The 21,131-nt window shown below is 33.9% G+C and overlaps 1 protein-coding gene across 1 annotated transcript; it reads left to right on the forward strand.

The window, feature by feature from the left end:
• Positions 1–3,931: 3,931 nt before the first annotated feature.
• On the forward strand, positions 3,932–19,262 carry LOC129001330 (uncharacterized). The gene is made up of 2 exons (XM_054428597.1): positions 3,932–4,042; positions 18,645–19,262. Exons 1-2 carry the CDS (start codon positions 3,986–3,988, stop codon positions 19,218–19,220), a joined length of 633 nt encoding a protein of 210 aa, XP_054284572.1. The 5' UTR covers positions 3,932–3,985; the 3' UTR covers positions 19,221–19,262.
• The last annotated feature ends 1,869 nt before the right edge of the window (positions 19,263–21,131 follow it).

Consider the following 21,131-nt stretch of genomic DNA (forward strand, 5'->3'; position numbering starts at 1 on the left):
GGATCAATTTCATCCAACAACTGAGGTGGAGAGTGCTGAAGAAAATCTAGATATAAATCACCGTTCAGATTTCCTTCGAAGATATGAGGACCAATTAACTTATCTTGAATCACACCTACCCTTACGTTGATCCCAAACCTTTTTTGAAAAGAAGCTTTTCTGGAGGCTTTTGCATTTTTAATATGCCAAAGATGCATGTTGTGACTATTTATCACACCTTCACTGGTAAAACGGGATTCGTCAGTCTATAGTATTTTTTAAGGAAGTGATATTCAACAATATCACGTTGAAGAAGCCAGCGGCAGAACTCCTTTCTGGATTCGAAGTCACGAAGCTCCAATCCTTGGACCTTTGTAAAATGATACGGATGGAAGTTATTGTCCTTTAACACTTTATGTACTTTCCACCGGGACATACAAGTTTCAAGGGCAAGCTGCCTAACACTAGTAGTAGGATTATCCATAACTCTCTGAATTACACTCTCTTCAGCTGCAACATCATGCACAGGTCCTACTTCTTTCTTCTTCTTCTCAACCGATCCTGTTCCAGCAAACGTTGATGCACTCTAGTAAACGTACTGGGGGTGGTGCGATCAGCCGACGCATTACCGTTACACAAACCATAAATAAAATGCATTTCAACATACTCCCGAATCGAAAAAGACATAGTTGACCGATCACTGTCCGCATGTGACTGATAGGTCTTTTTAAAATACTAGTGGCTTGTAGGGGCAATAGCCCCTATATATATGTAATATATTCTAATAATTATTTTGTACAAATTATTTGTCTCATGGGTTACCGTACCCTACCTTGAATTATCGTTTAAATTTTTTGTATATTATAATAATGTATAATAGTTTTCACGTACCTGCATAATTCATTTTTATGTCTACTCTGTTTAGGATAAAAATTCGAAAGGACTCTTCATGTGGTGTGTTTATAAAAAAAATTTCTAATCATAATACAACAATAGAACATTTTCAATAATAATCTTATTGACTATTAATTAAATATATAGGCTATACATAAATGTGTGTTATTACGTTTATCATTGTTTTAGTGTTAAAAATGAAAAGTAGGCCTAGTGATATACCTACGTGGTGCATTATGTACACCAATCACAATTTCTTTGAATATAGACACATTCACTTAGAAAAAACACAACACATAGAGATAATGTCATCTTCCAAATTGTAAAATACTAATTATGTAACAAAATCTCTCTGAAAACAACATTTGTTGTATAATATCTATTTTGGTCCATTCCTTGGTCATTATTTGGTTCTATTACTATTTTAACGTCATCTGGCCGCTTTACCCGGCTAAATGCAACATAAAGTTGACAATGGGTAAACACTGTTTTTTTTCTTCAAATAAATGCCAACTTTTGAGAAGGTTTGGCCTTGCGCTTTACTTATAGTAATAGCGAAAGCTAATCGCAATGGGAATTGAATCCTTGTAAATTTAAAGGGCATATTAGGATCTGTAGATATTAGTTTTATTTTTGGCATGAAAAATATGTTCCCTTTGCCTACTCCAGTAATTACTTCTAACTTTACACTTTTTTCAGACATACCTAACACAACCAATCGTACTCCATTAACTAATCCAGACCCTAGGTTCATATTTCTTATGAGCATCACTATTGAACCAACTTTTACAACTAATTTGTGTGGTGGCATTCCAGATGGTAATTGAATTTATAAACTCAATTGGTATGTTCAACCTCTCTGTAGGGTCTTCTGAAACTACTTCATCATTACTGTAGTATTCCTTATAGTCTCCTTAGATTATTTTTAATACTTCTTCATTTAAATAATCACATTGTTCATTTAAAGGACATACAATTATTTGATTGGAGTAGTTTTGAATATTTTCTGGATTTATTGAGTTGCTATAAACATGTTGTACAATTGCACAATCAGAGAGAACAAAGTTATCTGGAATGTCAATTGCCGGTGTTGCCCTATTGCTCTCTAAGGTTCCATTACCTAAGCGTAGAAGCCAATCACAAAATTCTGTTTCATTTTCATTTGCACGCATGTTTACCTTCAAATGTACTATAGTTACATATACAGTACCTTTGACTATTAATACAACTTCTGTAGCCAATAGTCAGTGATATTACCATATGCTTTAAATAAAGTTAAACCACATGTTTTAAAGTAAACAAAGCAGACATGACCTAGATTCCCATGCTATTTAAATGTGAATTATTTTATTCTGTAATAACCTTTTGGTGCATAATTAAGAAAAATGAATATTTTTCCCCAAAATTTCATGCCCAGACCTTTAAAATGAGACCTCTCCCAGCTTTCTACGGCCTCCAGTTCGCTCACAATTTCATTGTAAAATTTTGGGCTTACGGAATTAGATATATAGATGACTACTGGTACGCTTTATTTTCTTATGGCTTAGATATTATTATCAGTAAAATACCTGGATCTATTGACTAAGTCCATTCAACAAAATAGAAATTTCCGGGAGATAATTTAAATGTTATATGAAAAATATACGATAACCGTAACTTTATCACAAACACACTACTATGTTTCTTTTCTTAGCTTGGTAGTTATAAACAAAGCGTTGCATGCGAGAAAAAAATACAAATTATTTGTTACCTGCACTTAAATTAATGTATTATTCTTCAGAAGAGATTTTCTTTGCCCTACCATGTTTTTTTCACAATAATGATCGAATTACATTAGGAAATTTGAAATACGGTAAAAACTATTAATCACCATTGTAAAGCCCTTTAAATAAGGAAGTTTTTAGTAATATTTGATAAACTCAGCGGAACTCAACAACCGAAATATAAATTGCTGAATGTTATTTAAATTTTCGTCGATATTAAAAATAATTTGTTTAACGATGAAATTTAAATAGAATATTTTCCGTACCCAAACGATTATGTGTTATATCTATTTAAAATGTTGTGAGGATTCCGAAAATGACATTTAAATTAACAATACAACTACAATAATTTTTGAAAAATCTTAATTTATTTGTTATTCTCTAACTGTTGAGGCTGGGAACCTCAAATTTGCGACATTCTGTCACCGTTACCATGTAGTTTAATGCTAAATTTTATTTAAGGGACACCCTGTATATATATATACATATGAAATTGAACGGAATAGATAATTTAACACTGATGATTTTTTATCAGATTGAAGCTTTAAGCATTGGTTCTACATATACTGACCATAATATAAATGCTTACATAGTCAAATTTCATCGGTAATAGAATTCTACCCCCCAACCACTTTAATTTTGAATTTTCTAAACCCCTATCTTATTGCGTATCTACTATATATATTGACCCTCTATGCCAACCAGAGATGAATACAATAGACACATCTTTGTTTGGAAACTGTTTAAAATATTTACACTTTTTAAAAAGTTGATTTATTCAGAAAGTTACACCACATAAAGAGTAGACAGTATTGTTAGGTCGTGTTAAGTTTATCCTATGATTCCCTACCCCTACTGAGCAAGAAGTCGACAGTGTTATAAACACTAATAACATGCAACATTATAAATCGCTAAACCATTGATACATAGGTGCAGATACGTTTCCAACACGTCCCTCAATGGAACAGTACAAAGTTTGAGGAGGAAAACTAATAGAACAAAATATCTCGGCATACTTAAATACTAAGTGTCAGTTCGTACGGGCTACTACCATATAGATTTACATTTGAACACGTCATACTTTATTTATCTGAAATAATCTAATCTGACCTCCCATTCGATAGATTCCCACGTACGAACAAAATGGTCAAAATTTCACCTCCTACATAGGCCAGGTCCAAGAAGTAATTCACAGTTTTTTTCTTCTATTTATTTTGTATCACTCGCAGCAATAAAAACGGTAAACATATGCTGATTGCTGGGTGTTCGGCAAATAGTAGATTGTACGTTATAAAAGACTTACTGATAAAGAACTTGAAGATTCCCGCGCATTGCAAGAGGATCTCAACATGAAGGCGGTCACACTTGCGGGTCTTTTTGGGGTTGTCCTCCTCGCCGTCCTGGCGGTAAGTCGAATATTAATTTTGGGGACATTAGGTGGTAGAAATCGGGAAGAGCAAACTTTCAAAGTTAACAGTGATATCGATTACATTGATGGAGCTCTTGGACAATTTGGGTGATTTTTCAAATATTTTTAGAAACATTATGATTGACATTTTGAACTTCACTTTGTGCCATCATGGATGTACTTCAGCTTTTGTTAATCTTATTTATTGTTGAGTTAGAAAATATCGGTAGGTTATTCTGTACTCATGGGAAGATATAGAAACATATATTGGATTTATGTTGATATTTGTTCTTGAATTACGCACGAAGGAATGTTGAGAGTAAGGGGTGAGAAAGGTAATTTTAATATTAGTTAATGGTTTTGAGCGATAAGCCATATAACCAAGTAGCAAAGCAAATCAACATATTTCCCCGCATTTTTTATTTCTAAATAAACTCTTAATAAAAAAAAATATTTTTTAAATATCTTCTTTTCTTACATTTGTTTCTAAACAAATAAAATTAAAATGGTTTGTTTAAGGTATTATAATAATACTTTTACATTAGTTAAAACCAGTTAAAAACCAGAAGAAATTAAATTAAACCCGTAATAAAATCATGTTAATAAAAAAATAACTATATATGATCTTTATAGGAATAATTTATTTGGATTTTTGTAAGCAACCCATTACACATTGTGTAGTCTAATTTTTTTTGCAAAAAACCTGGAAAACTTATTGCAAAACTTGAGAACCATCAGATTTTTTAATAGTTTAACTAAATAAACTGCAATTAATGGGCCGATGAACACTATATTTTTCGCTTATCAAATGCAATCTATAGGCACATTTACTACGCACACCTAGACAAAAGATAACAGAAGCAGTATGATAAGTAAACAACAGATGTTTTGTTTACACTTTGATAAGACCCGTCAATAAATTAGATGTATACTGAAGAGGTAATAAATAAAGAAAAATACGAAGAGAAGAAGAAAACCAATGAGAAAAAAATGACATAAGAATAAAAAAATAGAATAAAATACGAAAAAATAATATGAGAGGAAAAAAGAAGGAAAAAAACATTTAATTCCTAAAAATTTCAAAACTTCAACAATATGTTAAGATATTTTTTAACTAATTACTTTTAATAACTTTCCAATTAAATAAAGAAATAATTACAACAATTTTGCTTTACAGAAGTTTAGTTTAAAAATAATAAAAATAATAACTAGACCTATAAATAAAAATAACAAATAAACAAAAACAAATAAAAATAATAATTAAATTAAATAATAATTAAATAACAATAATAAAAATAAACAAATAAATCCGTATTAAAAATAGATTGAGATCAATAATCTACTCAGATGAATTAGTAGCTTTGTTTCTTAACTACTGTAATGCCATCCTACTTTAGCAAACGAAAACTTGGCTTGATGTGCATTTGTTATGTAACCCGATGATGCATTGCATAGTGTTGAAACATCTGACTTGTTTTTGTTTCAAGTAATGTTTACCCATAAATGAAAACATAACTGCAAATCCCTTGAATAAAACAATAACAAATACGTTGGAAAACTAAATTTTACATTTATTGGGCTAATTTTTATGAATTTTTTTATTAATTTGTCGGTGATACTTTTCGTCGACACAACCTAGTAAATCAAACAGTCCCAAAATCCCTTTGACTTGTTTTGTTTATGTTAAGACAAAAATAAGACAGCATTACGATGTATAAGCTTTGTTCATACGAAGTTAGTCGTACATTCTTTGCTTATTGATTCCACATCATCGTTCAGAATTTAGTTCAGGATTATAAGCTATTTTACATTGGACAATAATCAGGTTAGCTTTCGAACGTAAAATACGAAAATTATATTTAATCTTATCTTTAGTGTATCATGTTTAGATAACTGTCATGTTAAAGTATTTTAGTTTCCAATTTTTTTAATCGTAATGTTTTAGCACTATAAAGACCTGAAGGATTAAAACGTATGTTAGATATTTATATTGATTCAAATTTAGAAAATAACTATGAATAAAATGACTGTTTTGAATGGTTCTTAATTTTGGTTCATCTAGTTCAAAAAGTATCTTTATAATTTTAGTTCGATATTAGTCGCTTTGGCATTTTATTCGATAAATAAGTTTGTGTTATTGATCATCTCTTCATTCGAAACGTTAGGCCCTTTGATATTTCCCTCGTTAGTTAAGTTTGTCAATTGGATATCTTCATTGATAGAACAGTTTTTGATATCATCTTAGTTAAAAACGTTAGCCACTTTGATAAATAAGTTCATCTCTTTGACATTCTCTTCGTTGGATAAGTTTGTCTCTTTCATACTCTTCTTTAGATCTTTTAGTCTCTTCAATGTCCTTTTCGTTAGATACTCCGTGTTTTGGTATCCTTTTCGTCAGACAGTTTGGTTTGTTGTTATTCTCTTCCAAAGGATATTGAACAAGGTAACTGTTCACAAGGGATTTTGGTATTATTAAAATTTTCAATATCCAGTAGTAGGAAAATGAACTCTTATTCTCTTCATTGGATGCGTTAGTCTCTTGCATATACTTTTATTTAGATTTTTCGTCTCTTCGGTGTCCTTATTGTTCAGTTACGTATCCAAGATTTCGTTTTGGGAGGGCCAAAACCAGGAGGGTATGAAATACCCCCCAGGGTAGAGGGGGGGGGTTCAGAGGCACCCAAACATTTAGGTATTTTAAAGTGCTAAAATACAGTTTTTATAACACCTCTGAAGGTTATAAATTCGAGAATAGTCTCGGTGTAATACCATTTGTAGTTAACTTTGACTGTTCAGAAATCTGTATGAACAATTTACCAAAATATTATTACAATTTAACTTTTATGAACTGTTAAGTCTGTCCATAAAATATTTTTAGGGAACGAATTGTTTTTAAGTAAAGAAAAAAATGCACGGATGAAAAAATTATAACTATCCACTTTAGGTTTATATCCTTCTAAACACATATAATAACTACCATATCAAAGGTAAATAAAGATACATAAAAAAATTATTATAACTAGAGGTGTGCCCGAAAATTTCGTTAGATAATCCGTTTTTTTTATCCTCTTTGTGGGTACATTACAGTAGTCTCTATGAAATTGACTTCAATTGTTAATTTTGGACTTATGCTTAGAAGCTAGAAATACCCGTATTTCAGGTTGGACTCAATTAGTGTGTTTAAATATGCCAAGTTGATATTATTTGCTAGGATGATTCATAATTACCATTACTTGTTCAATAATGATGACAATGGTTATTCATTAATTAGAACTGCGTCCAAGTTGAATGAGTAGTTAGAATTTTTTGAAGCAGCATTCAGATTTGTTGAAGGATACAATACCGTGTTGATCGATGACTGGATGAATAAATGAATGAATCGTCCTTCGTAAGGGATTGATGTATGTTTTGAAAAAAAAAACTCTTTTCCTTTTTAACGTGTAGGCCCTAATCCAAACACATGTTAAGTATATTAAATTTGTAACAAAAATATATCAAAATAATATTCAGGTGATGTAAACATTATAATGTTATTATATTTCCACTCAATATGTCAATCAAATAATTCACATTAGCTAAACTTTAAATACTTACTCAAGGTTAGAAGCTAGGTTGATACAGCAATGGTTATAACATCTGACTTATTTACTATAGTCAAAAATCAATTAAGTAACAAAATCTGAGAATAAATAATCCTGCCACAGCCATGGAGATACAGAATATCTTATATACTAAAAAACCTTTGCAAAACTTATAACAGCTAGCCTGACCATACTACTGGACCGAATTACACGCGGTTGGTACCAAATGAAAGGTATTTTCCTGTATATGTGCAGAATCCCTTTATAAATTAAAATAGACTTAAAAATAAGCGAAATAACAACAAAATATAAAGATACCCCGTTTGACTTCATCTATATAGGCCTACTTATTTAATACGTAAGCAGGTTTATTGTGACATACTCCTCCAAAACTACTGAACCGATTTACATGTTTATGGTGTCATTGGAAATAGCGTAACGTGAAGTTGTGCAGGAAACTTTCTTTTTAGGGAAATAATTAGAGAGTGAGGCCGTGGAGCCCTTTAAAGTTTCGTATTTCTCCATGAGATTAACATGGGAAACAACATTTGGTACTTCAGTATTAAACGGAGGCCACATTTTGTCAGCGCGCTGCGGCGGTTATGTTAGGTTGGGTTATCATAATAGAAAGTATCGTTCGATTCATAACGAAGCGAGGAAAGTCCTACACACATAATATTTACGATAACCCAACCTAACATAACCGCCGCAGCGCGCTGACAAAATGTGGCCTCCGTTTAATACTGAAGTACCCAACATTTTTATGAAACTCCAGCTGTTGTCAGAAATTAAATGTGAGAAGAAGAATATAAGTTAATTTTAAACAGTCATTAAGCTTGCTAATTTAACATTTTGCTACAAACATTTACTGACTTTATTGAATTAAATATTTACTATTTGAATTTGAATTTGAATTTGGGTTGGAGTAAATATTACAATGGAAAAAAGCGAGAGAGCCTGGATAATTTGATGTACTAAAAAAGAAAACAGAATTAACACTGTACTGCATTTCTTAGTAATCATTGAAAGAGCCGATTTGATTTGCAAACCATGGAAACATATAGGAAAGTTATAGAACACCACTAAAGAGAAGAAATAAAAATAATGTATTTTTTATAATTGATTATCATTCCCCTATTATTGACAACCTAACGCGTCTATGAGGAAGGCTATTTTTAGAAAACACTAAAAAACAAGGTCAGCTTTTGAAAAATGATAAGATATTTACAAGAAATGTTGATTATATCGATCTTTTATGTCCATCTTGAGTATTTCTATAATCTTCGAGTCAAATCTTTTAAAGTCATCAGACATTATGACTGTTATTCGTTTTAAAACAATGCCTGTAATACTTGGCTTTTGCTCGAATTCGAGCAACAGCAACACTAGTAAGTATTAAAACAGTATTAATAAAACTAGTGATTGGATAAGTTACTGAAATAAACAAGACAGAATACATACAGTACAATACGAACAAATAATCACACCTGATTTTAATAAGGTAATAGATTGAAAGAATAACAAACAAATTGGTAAAGCTGAGGTATTTTTTTGGAAAGTTTCCTTTAGAAATGAATTACGACCTTAAAGGGCAATTTATGAAATAATGGATAGTTTTTGCGCAAGGTTTCTTTTCATGACAAACATTTTAAGTATACAGGGTTGTAAAAAAGTCCCAGGACAGTTAAATATTTTAAAAAAATAATGCAGATAGAGCTACAATACTTGGTACAAAGTTACAGGGCATAAAACTCTATTTTAACACATATTCAGTGATCCAATAACTCTTCAGGGGGACGGCCCACAAGGAGTCGGAAGAAAATCTTAAATGGAAGCATAGGTCAATATGCACATCAAATTAAAGGTCTTTTTTAGTAGAATACAATGCCGCAAACCGCACTTCAAAAGGTTGATCCTGCGCAAAATGGCAGTTGTTCAAATATTCATTTAATTTACATTGTTATTATACGCTTACTCCTCAGGGGGCACAGCCCTAGGAATCGGAAGAAAATTGTTACCAAAAATTGTTAGAAAATTGTACCAAGTATTGTAGCTCTATCTGCATCATTTTATAAAATATTTAACTGTCCTGGGACTTTTTTACCACCCTGTATAGTTTAAGGGAGTGTGACTTTTAATTTTCTCAAAAGTTCATGGGTACTTAGGGATTTATATGTGGATTTGACAGTTCTGCATGTTTACATAGATATTTCAAAGCAAATGTAGACATTTTGAGTTTTTTCATTGCAGCCATGAGGCCAATCAATATTTACTTTTAAAATCCTCACCTCAGAACTCTGAAAGCCAAAGGGGCAAAGCTCTCGGTCAGTATCGAAGCGCGAATAGTCCTAAACGGATCCTTGGTACTTTGCAAAATTTAAGCCCAGTTGGATCAGTATCTTTCGCGTGATTGAGTATAACACGCACACTCACAGACAGTGAGACAGACACCATTAGATTATTATAATATTATTATATTATCATCTTTTAACTGGAGTTTCTTTGTTATCGGGTCCTATTACATGCAAAAATGATAATGATAAAAGAGATAATATGATCTACAAGTAAGTTATGACAAAACATTATTTTCATTTACAAATATATTTTATGTGTTTCTTCGTCAAACAAAAAAATGCCCTTTTCACTAGCGAATTCCCTTTTAAGAGAATAATTTTCAAACAAGCCAGAGTAAAAGGTTAACCTACAACATTCCCAATAACTCTAAAACCTCATTGATAACTAACTATGCAAGAGTGCATATCAAGCTGATCGGATGTAAAAAAACAAGGTTACCAACATGAGCTTCTTTTGTCGTTCTAAAATGTGTTTGACATTAAAATGATTTGGGTAATGCTGTTATAAGAATGATTTTTACCATCAACTGTCAAATAAATTAATGTTTTGTAAGTTGTCAGATAAAAAATCCCATCATTGTAAAATTTGAAATTCCGCTGAAATTTAAATAATAAAACTAAAATAGTTGTAAGTAAAACGTGAGTTTCCTTTATATCTTACTAATATTATAAATCTGAAAGTTTGTGAGTTTGTGTGTGTGTGTTGCTCAATCACGCATAAACTACTGGACGGATTGGGCTGAAATTTGGCATGATGATAGCTCACATTCCCGATTAACATTAAAGCATATTCTTATCTCAAAAACCCTTTCGGGCTCCGCCCCAGTGGCTCTGTAGTTCCCCATGTTAATCTTATGATTTTTCATATTTAAAAGGAATTAATGAATCTTAACAGCTGTTTCAATTAAACAGTTGGTTCTGTTCTATGATGTTCAATAGCATAAAAGTCACAAGGATTACCAACAGGGTGCAGCACTATTATTTTTTTTATTTATGACAACAGCTAATTTCAATTCAATTAATTCAATTATTTTTAAGATGGGGACGCCACTATGTGCGTATTTTAACCCAAATATGAGTGAAGGATGAGTGTAGGATGAGTGGCGCGATCTTGTAGTCTTGTTAGTGACTAAGGCCGACATGTTCCTTAGACACAGCTGTTAATTAATAGCCCATACAGCTAATGGCAACTAAGGGACCTACAGTTTATAGTGGAATCCGAACCACATTTTTCCTTGTAATTTACGAATTGGTCTAATTATTCAGGATAATACTGCGGATAGTCGTAGTACTCACTAGTGCGGACGTTAATCCACACCAGGGAGCATCGCATCCACAGTGCATCCCTATAAATATCCACAATTCGTGACCTCCCAGTAGCTGGATTACAGGACGACGCCACCCGTATTTCCAACCAAACGGTGAGTGAGCGTAGCGAACGAACTTCAACTTAGAGGCGAGTTAGCGTAGCGAACGAGCTAACCTGAAGGCAAGTGAGCGCAGCGAACGAGCTCCAACCTAAAGGTGAGTGAGCGTAGCGAACGAACTTCAACCAGGAAGTGAATGAGCCATGCGAATACTTATGAAGTTAAACGGGGCGAAGCCCGCGGGTACAGCTAGTTGCCTTTAAAATGGAAATAAACTACACCAAGCCGTGGCTCGGTCCCCAGGTAGTATGTACTCTAATAATACTCTCACATGAGCAATATTTGCTTGTAGGCTACATTATACTTGCACAAAGATCTCGAAAATTGCTTCGACGATTTCCTTAAAATATTGTAAGTAATTTATATCTAACCTAAAAACGTGTTTCGTGCAGTTAAAAATGACAACGAAAATCTAATTACGTAAAAAATGAAATTGAAAGTCTTATAATCTTTTAACAGTGAGTCTTATGGGTTTGTGGGGCCTTGGTTTACTACTTTGGCAACGAAATAACAACGAATATCGTAAACATCACAAAAGAAAATAAATAAAGACAACAGCTAAATTAATCAGCTGTTATATTTCTTTATTTTCTTTTATAAAAATAAATATAACATAGGGCCTATATAACATAATAAAATATAATATATTATAGAAATAAATATTTCTTTTCAGATTTTAAAGTTGGTGGTAAAAATCACTCTTATAACAGCATTAATAGCCTATACTTGTATAACATTGTTTTACAGTTTGAAAATTCTAATTTACATAAGATAAATAATATAATATTATTAAATATTTATTTCACTGTTAAAACCAAAGTTTGCAAAAAAAAAAAATACCTCAGTACTTCGGGGATCAAGTTTTGGTAGGAGAGAGCCAAGTAAAATAATCAGTATTTTATCAGAACTATTTTCACCTACTGTATATCGAGTAAAGTAGGCCCAAATCGTTGCTTAATAGTAACAACTGATGTTTCCCCCTATGTTCTGTATTAATTTAGTAATTGGCTAGTATACTGTGGATGGCTTGTTATAAACACATGTTTCAAGTCTTCTGTTTACTTTTTCCTTGTTATATGTTCAAACCAACATGGTTACTTGGTAACCCATAAGGCCAATGTCAAAAACCTTTGACTTTCAATTTAATTTTTTACTTATTTAGATTTTTGTTGGTAGATTTAACTGCAGTAAACACGTTTTTAGGCCAGGAATAAACTATTTACAATATTTGAAGGAAATTTTCGAAGCCCTTTACGAGATATTTGTTTACGTATACATACATAAAATGATAAAAGCATACGTACAAGCAAACGTTGCTCATATAAGAGTATAGGATAAATAAATAATAATACATAGGAATATTCCAAACGTGTTTCTTACAGTTTTTGAGTTCGGGCAAATAAATTTCGAACATTTTACTACGAACAATAACAGTTTTTCTCTAATTCAACAATTAATTATTTTACTAAAACACCAACTAACTACTCCAACGTCGTTATTAATGCAAAGGGTAATCGTTAAAACACACAGACGAATGAAGAAATAACACGTATGAATGGTGCCGATGCTACGGCCATTCATTCACAGTTAGGCTTTGTGTTATATTCTCACTCTTTCTTGGTACTAGAAATGCAACAGATACATGTTGTACTTTTATTAAACGAATCTTTCACAAATTCCAAAGGGACCAAAACACCCGGCTCTTCTAGTCTTCTCATAAATTTCCAGTTATTCATCATTCACTGTTTATAGCCTATTCATGATTAATGATTTATGATACGACAGGTCATCTTGATGTTTACAAGTAACACGTTTTAACTCTTGATGGAAATTCATTTGTGGTGGAAATTATTTCTACGACCTGTCAGTGTAAGCATGTTTGTTTCTCATAAGTAGTAATTTTGAAATATTTGTGGAAAAATAATGCATACGAAATTGTCACAAAATTTGTCTGGCCTTCGTCACATATGAATAAATACTATCATAGCTTTCTCTACATGGCCGAGTCCAACAATGTGGCAACACCGCACTCGCCGGTCTATTATTGTCATGAACAGTAAATAACAAATAACAAACGTGTAAACGTTAGTGTTGCTCGGACGCTTACTAAAAAAACAGCTGTCTTGCGTCTCGGTAGGCCGGGATTGCGGCGTTGCCAGTTATTTCGCCGCGGCCTTGGTTTAGTGGAGGCTATGTTACTATTTATTTTCCCAAGATTGAGTCTATATCTGTTGGAAAAAATTTAAGCAAACATTAGGTTTATTTACAGATATTTTAAATGGACATTGGCCAAATATACGTTGCAGGAATCAAAACTGTTTTTAGAATAGTTTTAATGATTGATGCTATCCGCAGTAATGATAAATTTGGAAATAAATTAGAAAAATTTCAATTAATGTAAATGATTTGAAATGTATCACTTAACTGACCAGGTTAATATAATGGATGGTTAGGATAATGTTTCTAAGTTTTAGGAAATGTTTCACTTACAATCCAATTCGTGAACTTAAAGTCAAGAGATGACGATTCAGATTTTGTACACACACTCTCCTATTCTCATGGATCAGACAAAGCCACTGAAAAGTATGAAACACATGAGCGGCAATAGCTGATTTATTCTATTTATTACCAACCTTTAAACTGTTGACAACCATAACAAAATATTTTGTAATACGTTTTTGTTCCCTGATATAAGAGAGTAAAGACACTGTGACTTTAGCCCTAAAATAAGAGAAGTAGCGGTTAAAGGCCAGGGGGACTATAGGGGCTAAAGCACCCATCAGACCCTGTAAATAAAAAAATAAGTTTTGTCATAAAAATGTAACGGAGGTTTTTGGACACGAATCAAGACTCAATCAGACATAGTTCTAGACACTGAATGTAACTATGTGATGTAACTGCGATATTGTACAGTATTTGGTTTAAACGGGCATATCAGATAACACATTTATAGTTTTCAAACTTATATATTGGATTGTACTGTACCGGCTCACCCCTTGCTTTGCTGGATACGTTCCACGCATAGATCTGTAGTCTATATGTGGACGGGCAAATGCAAGGTTAAAAGTGACCGCCAACCGCCAACCTCTTTTATAAAAAAAAAATAAATAAACAATACCGGAATGAATTAACTTTAACATTTTGGTCCTAGAACCACGCTCAAAAGAGAAACAATTACAGTAGTCGAAATCGTGCCAGCGTTACCAAACATCACCAACGTCCTGTGACGTTGCTTCTGCTTCAAAAGAATTTGTATGACTATGCACTGATCTGAAAGCAATGTTTCAAAAGGAAGGGCTCTGAAATTTTAGAGTTATGCCTTTTGGAGAAATGCCTGGATCTCAGCATCCAAAAAGGACGTCAGATTTTACTATTGGTTGAGAAGTCTACTAATTTTTTGCGTTCAAAATCAACAGCATCTGTTTGAAACTCATATTCTCGATAGTTCTGCAATCTTTAAAGTACCATAGTTTCTTTTTTTCAAAATTCGATTGCGTATATATATAAAGAAAACATAATATTTATAATGGTTTAAATACCTGCATTCAGTAATCCAATATGCTGCTTGTGGCAACTATAGTTTCGGTTCCCAGGGAACCATCTTCAGGCCGTACAAGGCGTCGTTATTCACTTCCATATATGAAGGTCGTCATTTAATAAATAAGTACATAGAACACGAACACCCAAAAACGCACATTGATACAAACATTTAACATTAAAAAGACCGAGTACTCGGGAACACGTGACAGGTGACGCGACCGGGTGGCCAGACGACTTCCACCCGGTCGCGTCACCTGTCTCGTGTTCCCGAGTACTCGGTCTTTTTAATGTTAAATGTTTGTATCAATGTGCGTTTTTGGGTGTTCGTGTTCTATGTACTTATTTATTAAATGACGACCTTCATATATGGAAGTGAATAACGACGCCTTGTACGGCCTGAAGATGGTTCCCTGTGAACCGAAACTATAGTTGCCACAAGCAGCATATTGGATTACTGAATGCAGGTATTAAAACCATTATAAATATTCAAACGTAATCCGGAGGCTAACAACTCTTAAAAATGAAAACATAATAGTTTATGCTGTGATTGTTTACGTTCCAAATATAGTTTTGAAATCTCATTTAGTTTGAGATAATTTCTCATGCTTTTCAGGTTTTTTCCTATCTGCTGACATACATTTGATTAAGAATTATAATTACAAGGCCTTTTATGGAAAGAATTTATTAGATTAACTAATTATTTTTTGGATGGTTCAACTGGAATCCCCAAAAGAGGGCTCTAAATGTGTCTGTATATTTTAAAAATATAGGCCTAAACAAATTACACCAAATGTTCTGGTTAAAGTTTGTCTAAAGCTTTTTTCTGTTCTCAATGAAGTGTTTACATCTTAAAGTCAACCTTTTTAGAAAATATTTGGCAAGTTTATTTCCAATAAACGAAATAATTCGTGCAAAGGACACAAATAATTAAAGGGTATCAATTAGTAGACCAAAAATTTTTATGTATGAATAAGCAAAAACTTACCCTTAGAGTAATTTCATAATATTCTTCTTTATCAATAGCCTAGTCTGTTTATAATTTTTTAAGTGGTCTTTTGTACTTGACCTTTTTATTGCTAAGAAAAAACATAAGTAAATCTTCATCCTAGTTTTCATATTCTAGTACTGTAGTAATGAAGATTGTCAAGCATAAATGAACCTTGTACAGGCTTTATCTCCACTTTCACCATTTTAGTTGAACCCGCTTCTGGTGATTGATTGTACGTTGAACAGTTGTGCTAACTATTGTTTCAGGCGCCTTCCCTCGCCGCTCCCACCCCTGATGCGGAGGCGAAACCGACAGCAATGGCCGCCCCCGGGCCAAACTGTATGTTACAATCGTACGGGGTGGACCCAGGCGAAATGGGATCACTTCTAAACGTAATGCTAGACCTGTCAATAAACTTGCTGGAGAACAAGGACGATCCTTGTAAGAAACAGGAGATCATTAAGAAGATGCAGAAGGCGCGTGGTGACATGGACACGTACATGAAGAAGCACGACGAGGCAGGCCAGGGTCTCTTGGAAGGGTTGTTAGGACCGCTTCTACAAGCCGTGGACCAGCTGTTGGAGGGGTTGCTAGGAGGTGAAGGAGTTCTAGGAGCTGTCGGAGACCTTCTGAGCAACGTCATCAACATCCTCCTCTGTCTGCTCAAATCTCTTGGACTAAATGTTGACGTTAAACTCATGGTTAGGCTGGGGAACCTGCTCAGCTTAGACCTCGGCGTCCTCCTCAACCTCGGATAGATAGATTAGAATTAAGTGTTTTATACCTGCAGCGAGATATTTTATGTACCTATTTTGAATAAAATCTTAAAATACTTTCAGCAGTATTTATTGCAGGGGAATTCACTTTGGCTCCTTCATTTGAACATTGAAAAGATATGTTCGATTCTTCTCGAGTCCGGAGTAGTCAAATTCCAACACATTTGAATTAAAAATGTTAAATGATAATACCGGGAAGATTTACTACAAAACTTAACAAAACCTCTCTGATTGTCCTTCACAAAATGTGATCCTGAAAATGCTTTAGTTTGATTTTCATTACTTGAAGCGGCTTCGTGGCAATGAGAAATGTTCACTGTGTGATTACGCATTACACGTTTTCAGGTGGGATGTAGCGTACTGAATGTAAACTGTTTTTTTATAATACAAGACTGTCAGTGTATTTAATTTAATTTATTTGTAAAAGTAGTGTTATCCATGGATTCTTTATGGTATTTGTCTAGCTTAGTCACTTGTACTGTTCCTGATAATGTTTCATGCAGGACTAATGGTTGGATTCACGGATGCACTTTGAGAGATGTCAACTGTGAAGTGATGATTGTTTCAGGGCCCAGCCATGTCGGCTCCGCACCCTCTAGCAGAAGCGGAACCAGCCCCCGTGCCGGCGCCGGAACCCAACTGCATGTTGAACTCCATGGGGGTTGATGGCGAGAAGTTAGGAAGTTTGTTGAACATTATGTTGAGTCTCACAGTTCAGCTGTTGTACAACGGAGACGACGAATGTCAGAAACAAGATTTGATGAAGAAAATGACTTGCGCGAAGGAACAAATGGAAGAGTTTATGGACAGTCAGTCTTCCCAAGGACAGGGTTTGCTGGAAGGTCTGCTGGGACCTGTGCTGAAGCTTGTAGACGATTTGCTAGAAGCTTTGCTCGGAGGTGGAGGCTTGCTCGAGGGAGTTGTTCAGCTGTTGACGCAACTCATACAACTGCTTCTTTGCATTCTGACCGGCCTCGGGCTCGACGTGGATGTCCAAGTCATGGTCAAGCTCGGCAACCTTCTCAGCATAGATCTTGGAGTTCTGCTCAACCTCGGATAGAGTTAATTTAAGGACATTTTTACTACGATTAGAAGCTGGATGTAATTGATAATTTTGTAAATAAAACATTGAAAGTCATTTTCTTTTTTACATTCTATACTTGTTCTTTTATTGAAGACTTAGCATATTTGATTTGATATTTGATGTGACATAATTTTATAGGACCAACTTGGACTGTCGTAGGCTCTACTGTTTACATACTGTGATAAATATAGCGACCATCTTAGGATACATTAACATTATAACTTGCCCTTATTCAAATAGGATTTCAGCTTTATGCGTGCAGTTCTGATGTTATAAGAATAACACTATTTTTCGATTGATCTTTGGTGGTTACAGTGTTATAAACTGTGTTTACAAATCTTTCTAAATCATAGACTGTCAGTGTATTTAAGTTGTAAATGTATTTCGGCAAATTAATTGTGTTTTCAGGTCTTGAGTCAGTACCAGTTTCCTTAGATGGTGCAATAACAAAAAATATACCTTGACAAGTTAGCTTCCTATACCAATTGGATTATTTGATTAACTTTTTGAGTATATCAATAAATTAATTAGATCCAAAACAAAAAATAAAATTATACTTTTATTCACGGTGTTTGTCAGCTATATTCTTTATGTTATTTGCACCATAACGTTACTGAAGGTGTGCCTTACTGTTCTAATTTCTAAACAAATCATTACCTTAAAATTAACAAATAATTGTTCAAACAAAAAGAATTGAGGGAAGTTACACCTTCATGTAATTCAAGGTCTACAATTTTCTGTAGCCTACAGAAACTAGCTGTGTCCTTGTCTTGGCAGAGAATCCAAAATAAGTGTTGCAAATAAAAAAGCGTATCAAAGCGTTATTCTGACAATGCGTTGTTTCTTGCAGAACTCTCCTGTGGAGGCATCCCCTCTGCCGGAACCCGAACCGGAACCGCTACCAGAGGCTAATCCGGGTAAAAGTCTAGGACCCGCCTATGAAGCCGACGGAGCTCAGGGCTGCGATGACGAGGAAGACGGTGGCGGCGGCGGCGGCGGCGGTGGTGGTGGTGGTAGTGGAGCCCTCCTAGACTTGGAGGTCTTACTCTCCGTCGACCTTTCCGGCCTGGGAGATCTGCTCAACTCTCTGCTAGGTCTGCTCCTGGGAGTAGCAAAGGCTTCTCCTTGCGAGTACGGTGAATACGCAAAGAAATTCGAGGGTTTGATCGCTGATGTCTACGTGTACGTCAACCTCCTAGGTATTGAGGTACAAGTGAACCTCCTGATCATCCTGGGTCCTCTGTTGGAGGCTGTGCTGGGTCTCGTCGAAGGTCTTCTCCAAGGTTTGCTCATCGACCTCAGCCTCATCTTGAACCTGGTCCTCAACCTCCTCGTCACACTCAACCTCAAGATCGACCTCGGAGTTGCCGTTCAACTAGGAAACCTCCTCAATCTCGATGTCCTCGCTCTCCTTAGCCTCGGGTAGATTAAGTTTTAGTTATAGCTTTAAATACACTGACAGTCTTTATTTTTTTGTTAAATGTTTGTGTTCCTTTTTTCGCTTAAGCCGTTTCATCAGTTCGTGATGGTGTGCTCGAATTTCACAGCTCTGGTGTTTCCCTGCAAGAAAAACGCGGAATTGGGAAGTATAACTGTTTTTATTCAAAATTACTCAACTTTTCAATATGAGCTAGCTCTAACAAAAGATAAACTAATAAAATAAGCACACCATGAGCACGATAAGACCAAAAACATAATAAAGGTTCTTTTAAGATGTAAACCTAGAGACAGCCTCAATCACAAATTTGCTACATTTAAAAAAAATTAATAAAAAGTAAAATTGGTTTGTTTTGAAATAGAGTAATAATGAAATAAGGTTTGTTAAGCTACATACATTTGGCCAGTCAATCTTATGTCAACAACCATTAAAAAAAACAGCATATTGCATGAGTTCAAGTTCCACATGATTTTAAATCTTTAAAACCAAAATTGTATGTCAGGAGTATGCCTACTAAAAATGTTCCTGATTTAACCATTCTCATTTATAACCCAGCAGTAGAACTCTAATCAGAAATCAGTTGTTACGATTTGGGTTTTGTAGTAATTAACCTTTATGATTATATAAAATACATAATAGGAAATTGAGCAGCATTTAACAGGCAGGTTCTGTTAATTATTTGGCAAAAATAATGCAATAAAAGACACTTGTACTGAAATTAACAATAGTCAATAACTCAAAATTGTAGATCGTAGATCAATTTTGTATCCAAGGAAAATTTAAACAAAACAATATCCAAGATAGTGACCCACATTGTTCTGACATTAAATATTACTGTGGATATGGCAGTGATAAAAACCAATATTATATCAATAAGTTCACAACAACAAACACTTTCAAGGTGAATTAAACCCTGTAATTACCAATAACACAATACAGCTTACTATTTCAAAATTTAGGATATTCTGACATAAATGGACTTAAGGGTTCAACAATGGAGATGGATAGTAACTAGAATTATAATAAATTAGTTAAACAGTAGTAAGATACAAAAATGTTTTCCCTAAATTTTAACATTAATTAAATCAAAAATAATTAAAGCCAAAACCATGACACACATATATTTTTCAAAATCAAAATAAACAATCCGTGGAAGGGGTATGGAAGGGACCTGGTCAAAAGTAATTCAAAGTAACGTCTTATAACACTTAAAAACATATATTTACGCTTATACTGTTACTCACAAGACGGTAAATATACAAAAAAGATGGTAAGTGGTGATCGATTTCGATTCCCAATCCACATGATTATTTCGATTGGGAATCGAAATTGATCACCACTTACCATCTTTTTTGTATATTTACCGTCTTGTGAGTAACAGTATAAGCGTAAATATATGTTTTTAAGTGTTATAAGACGTTTCTTTTATTTACTTTCCGTAAATTTAATAACACGTACAATGCTGATCAAGAAGTTATTGAATATTTTTGACTTAACATCAAATTAAAAGAGTGTACATGATGAAAGAGTATAAATGAGAAATGCATTAAATACCTAGATATAAAAATACTACAAGGTAGACTAGTAACGTTAAACACTTTTTTTTAATGCACTTATTGGCCCAAAACACTAGTGAAATCATTGGTGAGGACAACACTAAACTAAAGCCCAAGTTTGTCTGTGAAATGATTGGCATCAGTTTGTGAATAAGTTTGGCTTTCACATACCAATTATAGCATTGAATAGCAGGGTAGCTGAGTGCTGAGTGGTTAGAGTGCTCGCCTGATATACAAAAGGTCGTAGGTTCGATCCTGAGATAAGCTTATTGATGGTTCAAAACTGGACCTAGCTGTCCTTGACCAATGGGCTAATGAAACAGCTGATGAGTCAGTAACAAAG

This window comes from Macrosteles quadrilineatus, unplaced genomic scaffold (genome assembly GCF_028750875.1).
Source record: "Macrosteles quadrilineatus isolate MER2022 unplaced genomic scaffold, UCM_ALF_1.0 Scaffold_8__2_contigs__length_117827958, whole genome shotgun sequence".
Lineage (NCBI taxonomy): Eukaryota > Metazoa > Arthropoda > Insecta > Hemiptera > Cicadellidae > Macrosteles > Macrosteles quadrilineatus.

Bases quoted from the DNA above. Each gene is read 5' to 3' on its own strand.
- LOC129001330 (XM_054428597.1), top strand. From the start codon at position 3,986: ATGAAGGCGGTCACACTTGCGGGTCTTTTTGGGGTTGTCCTCCTCGCC. The intron at 4,043-18,644 runs GTAAGTCGAATA...TGTTTCTTGCAG, and splicing joins TCCTCCTCGCCGTCCTGGCG to AACTCTCCTGTGGAGGCATC.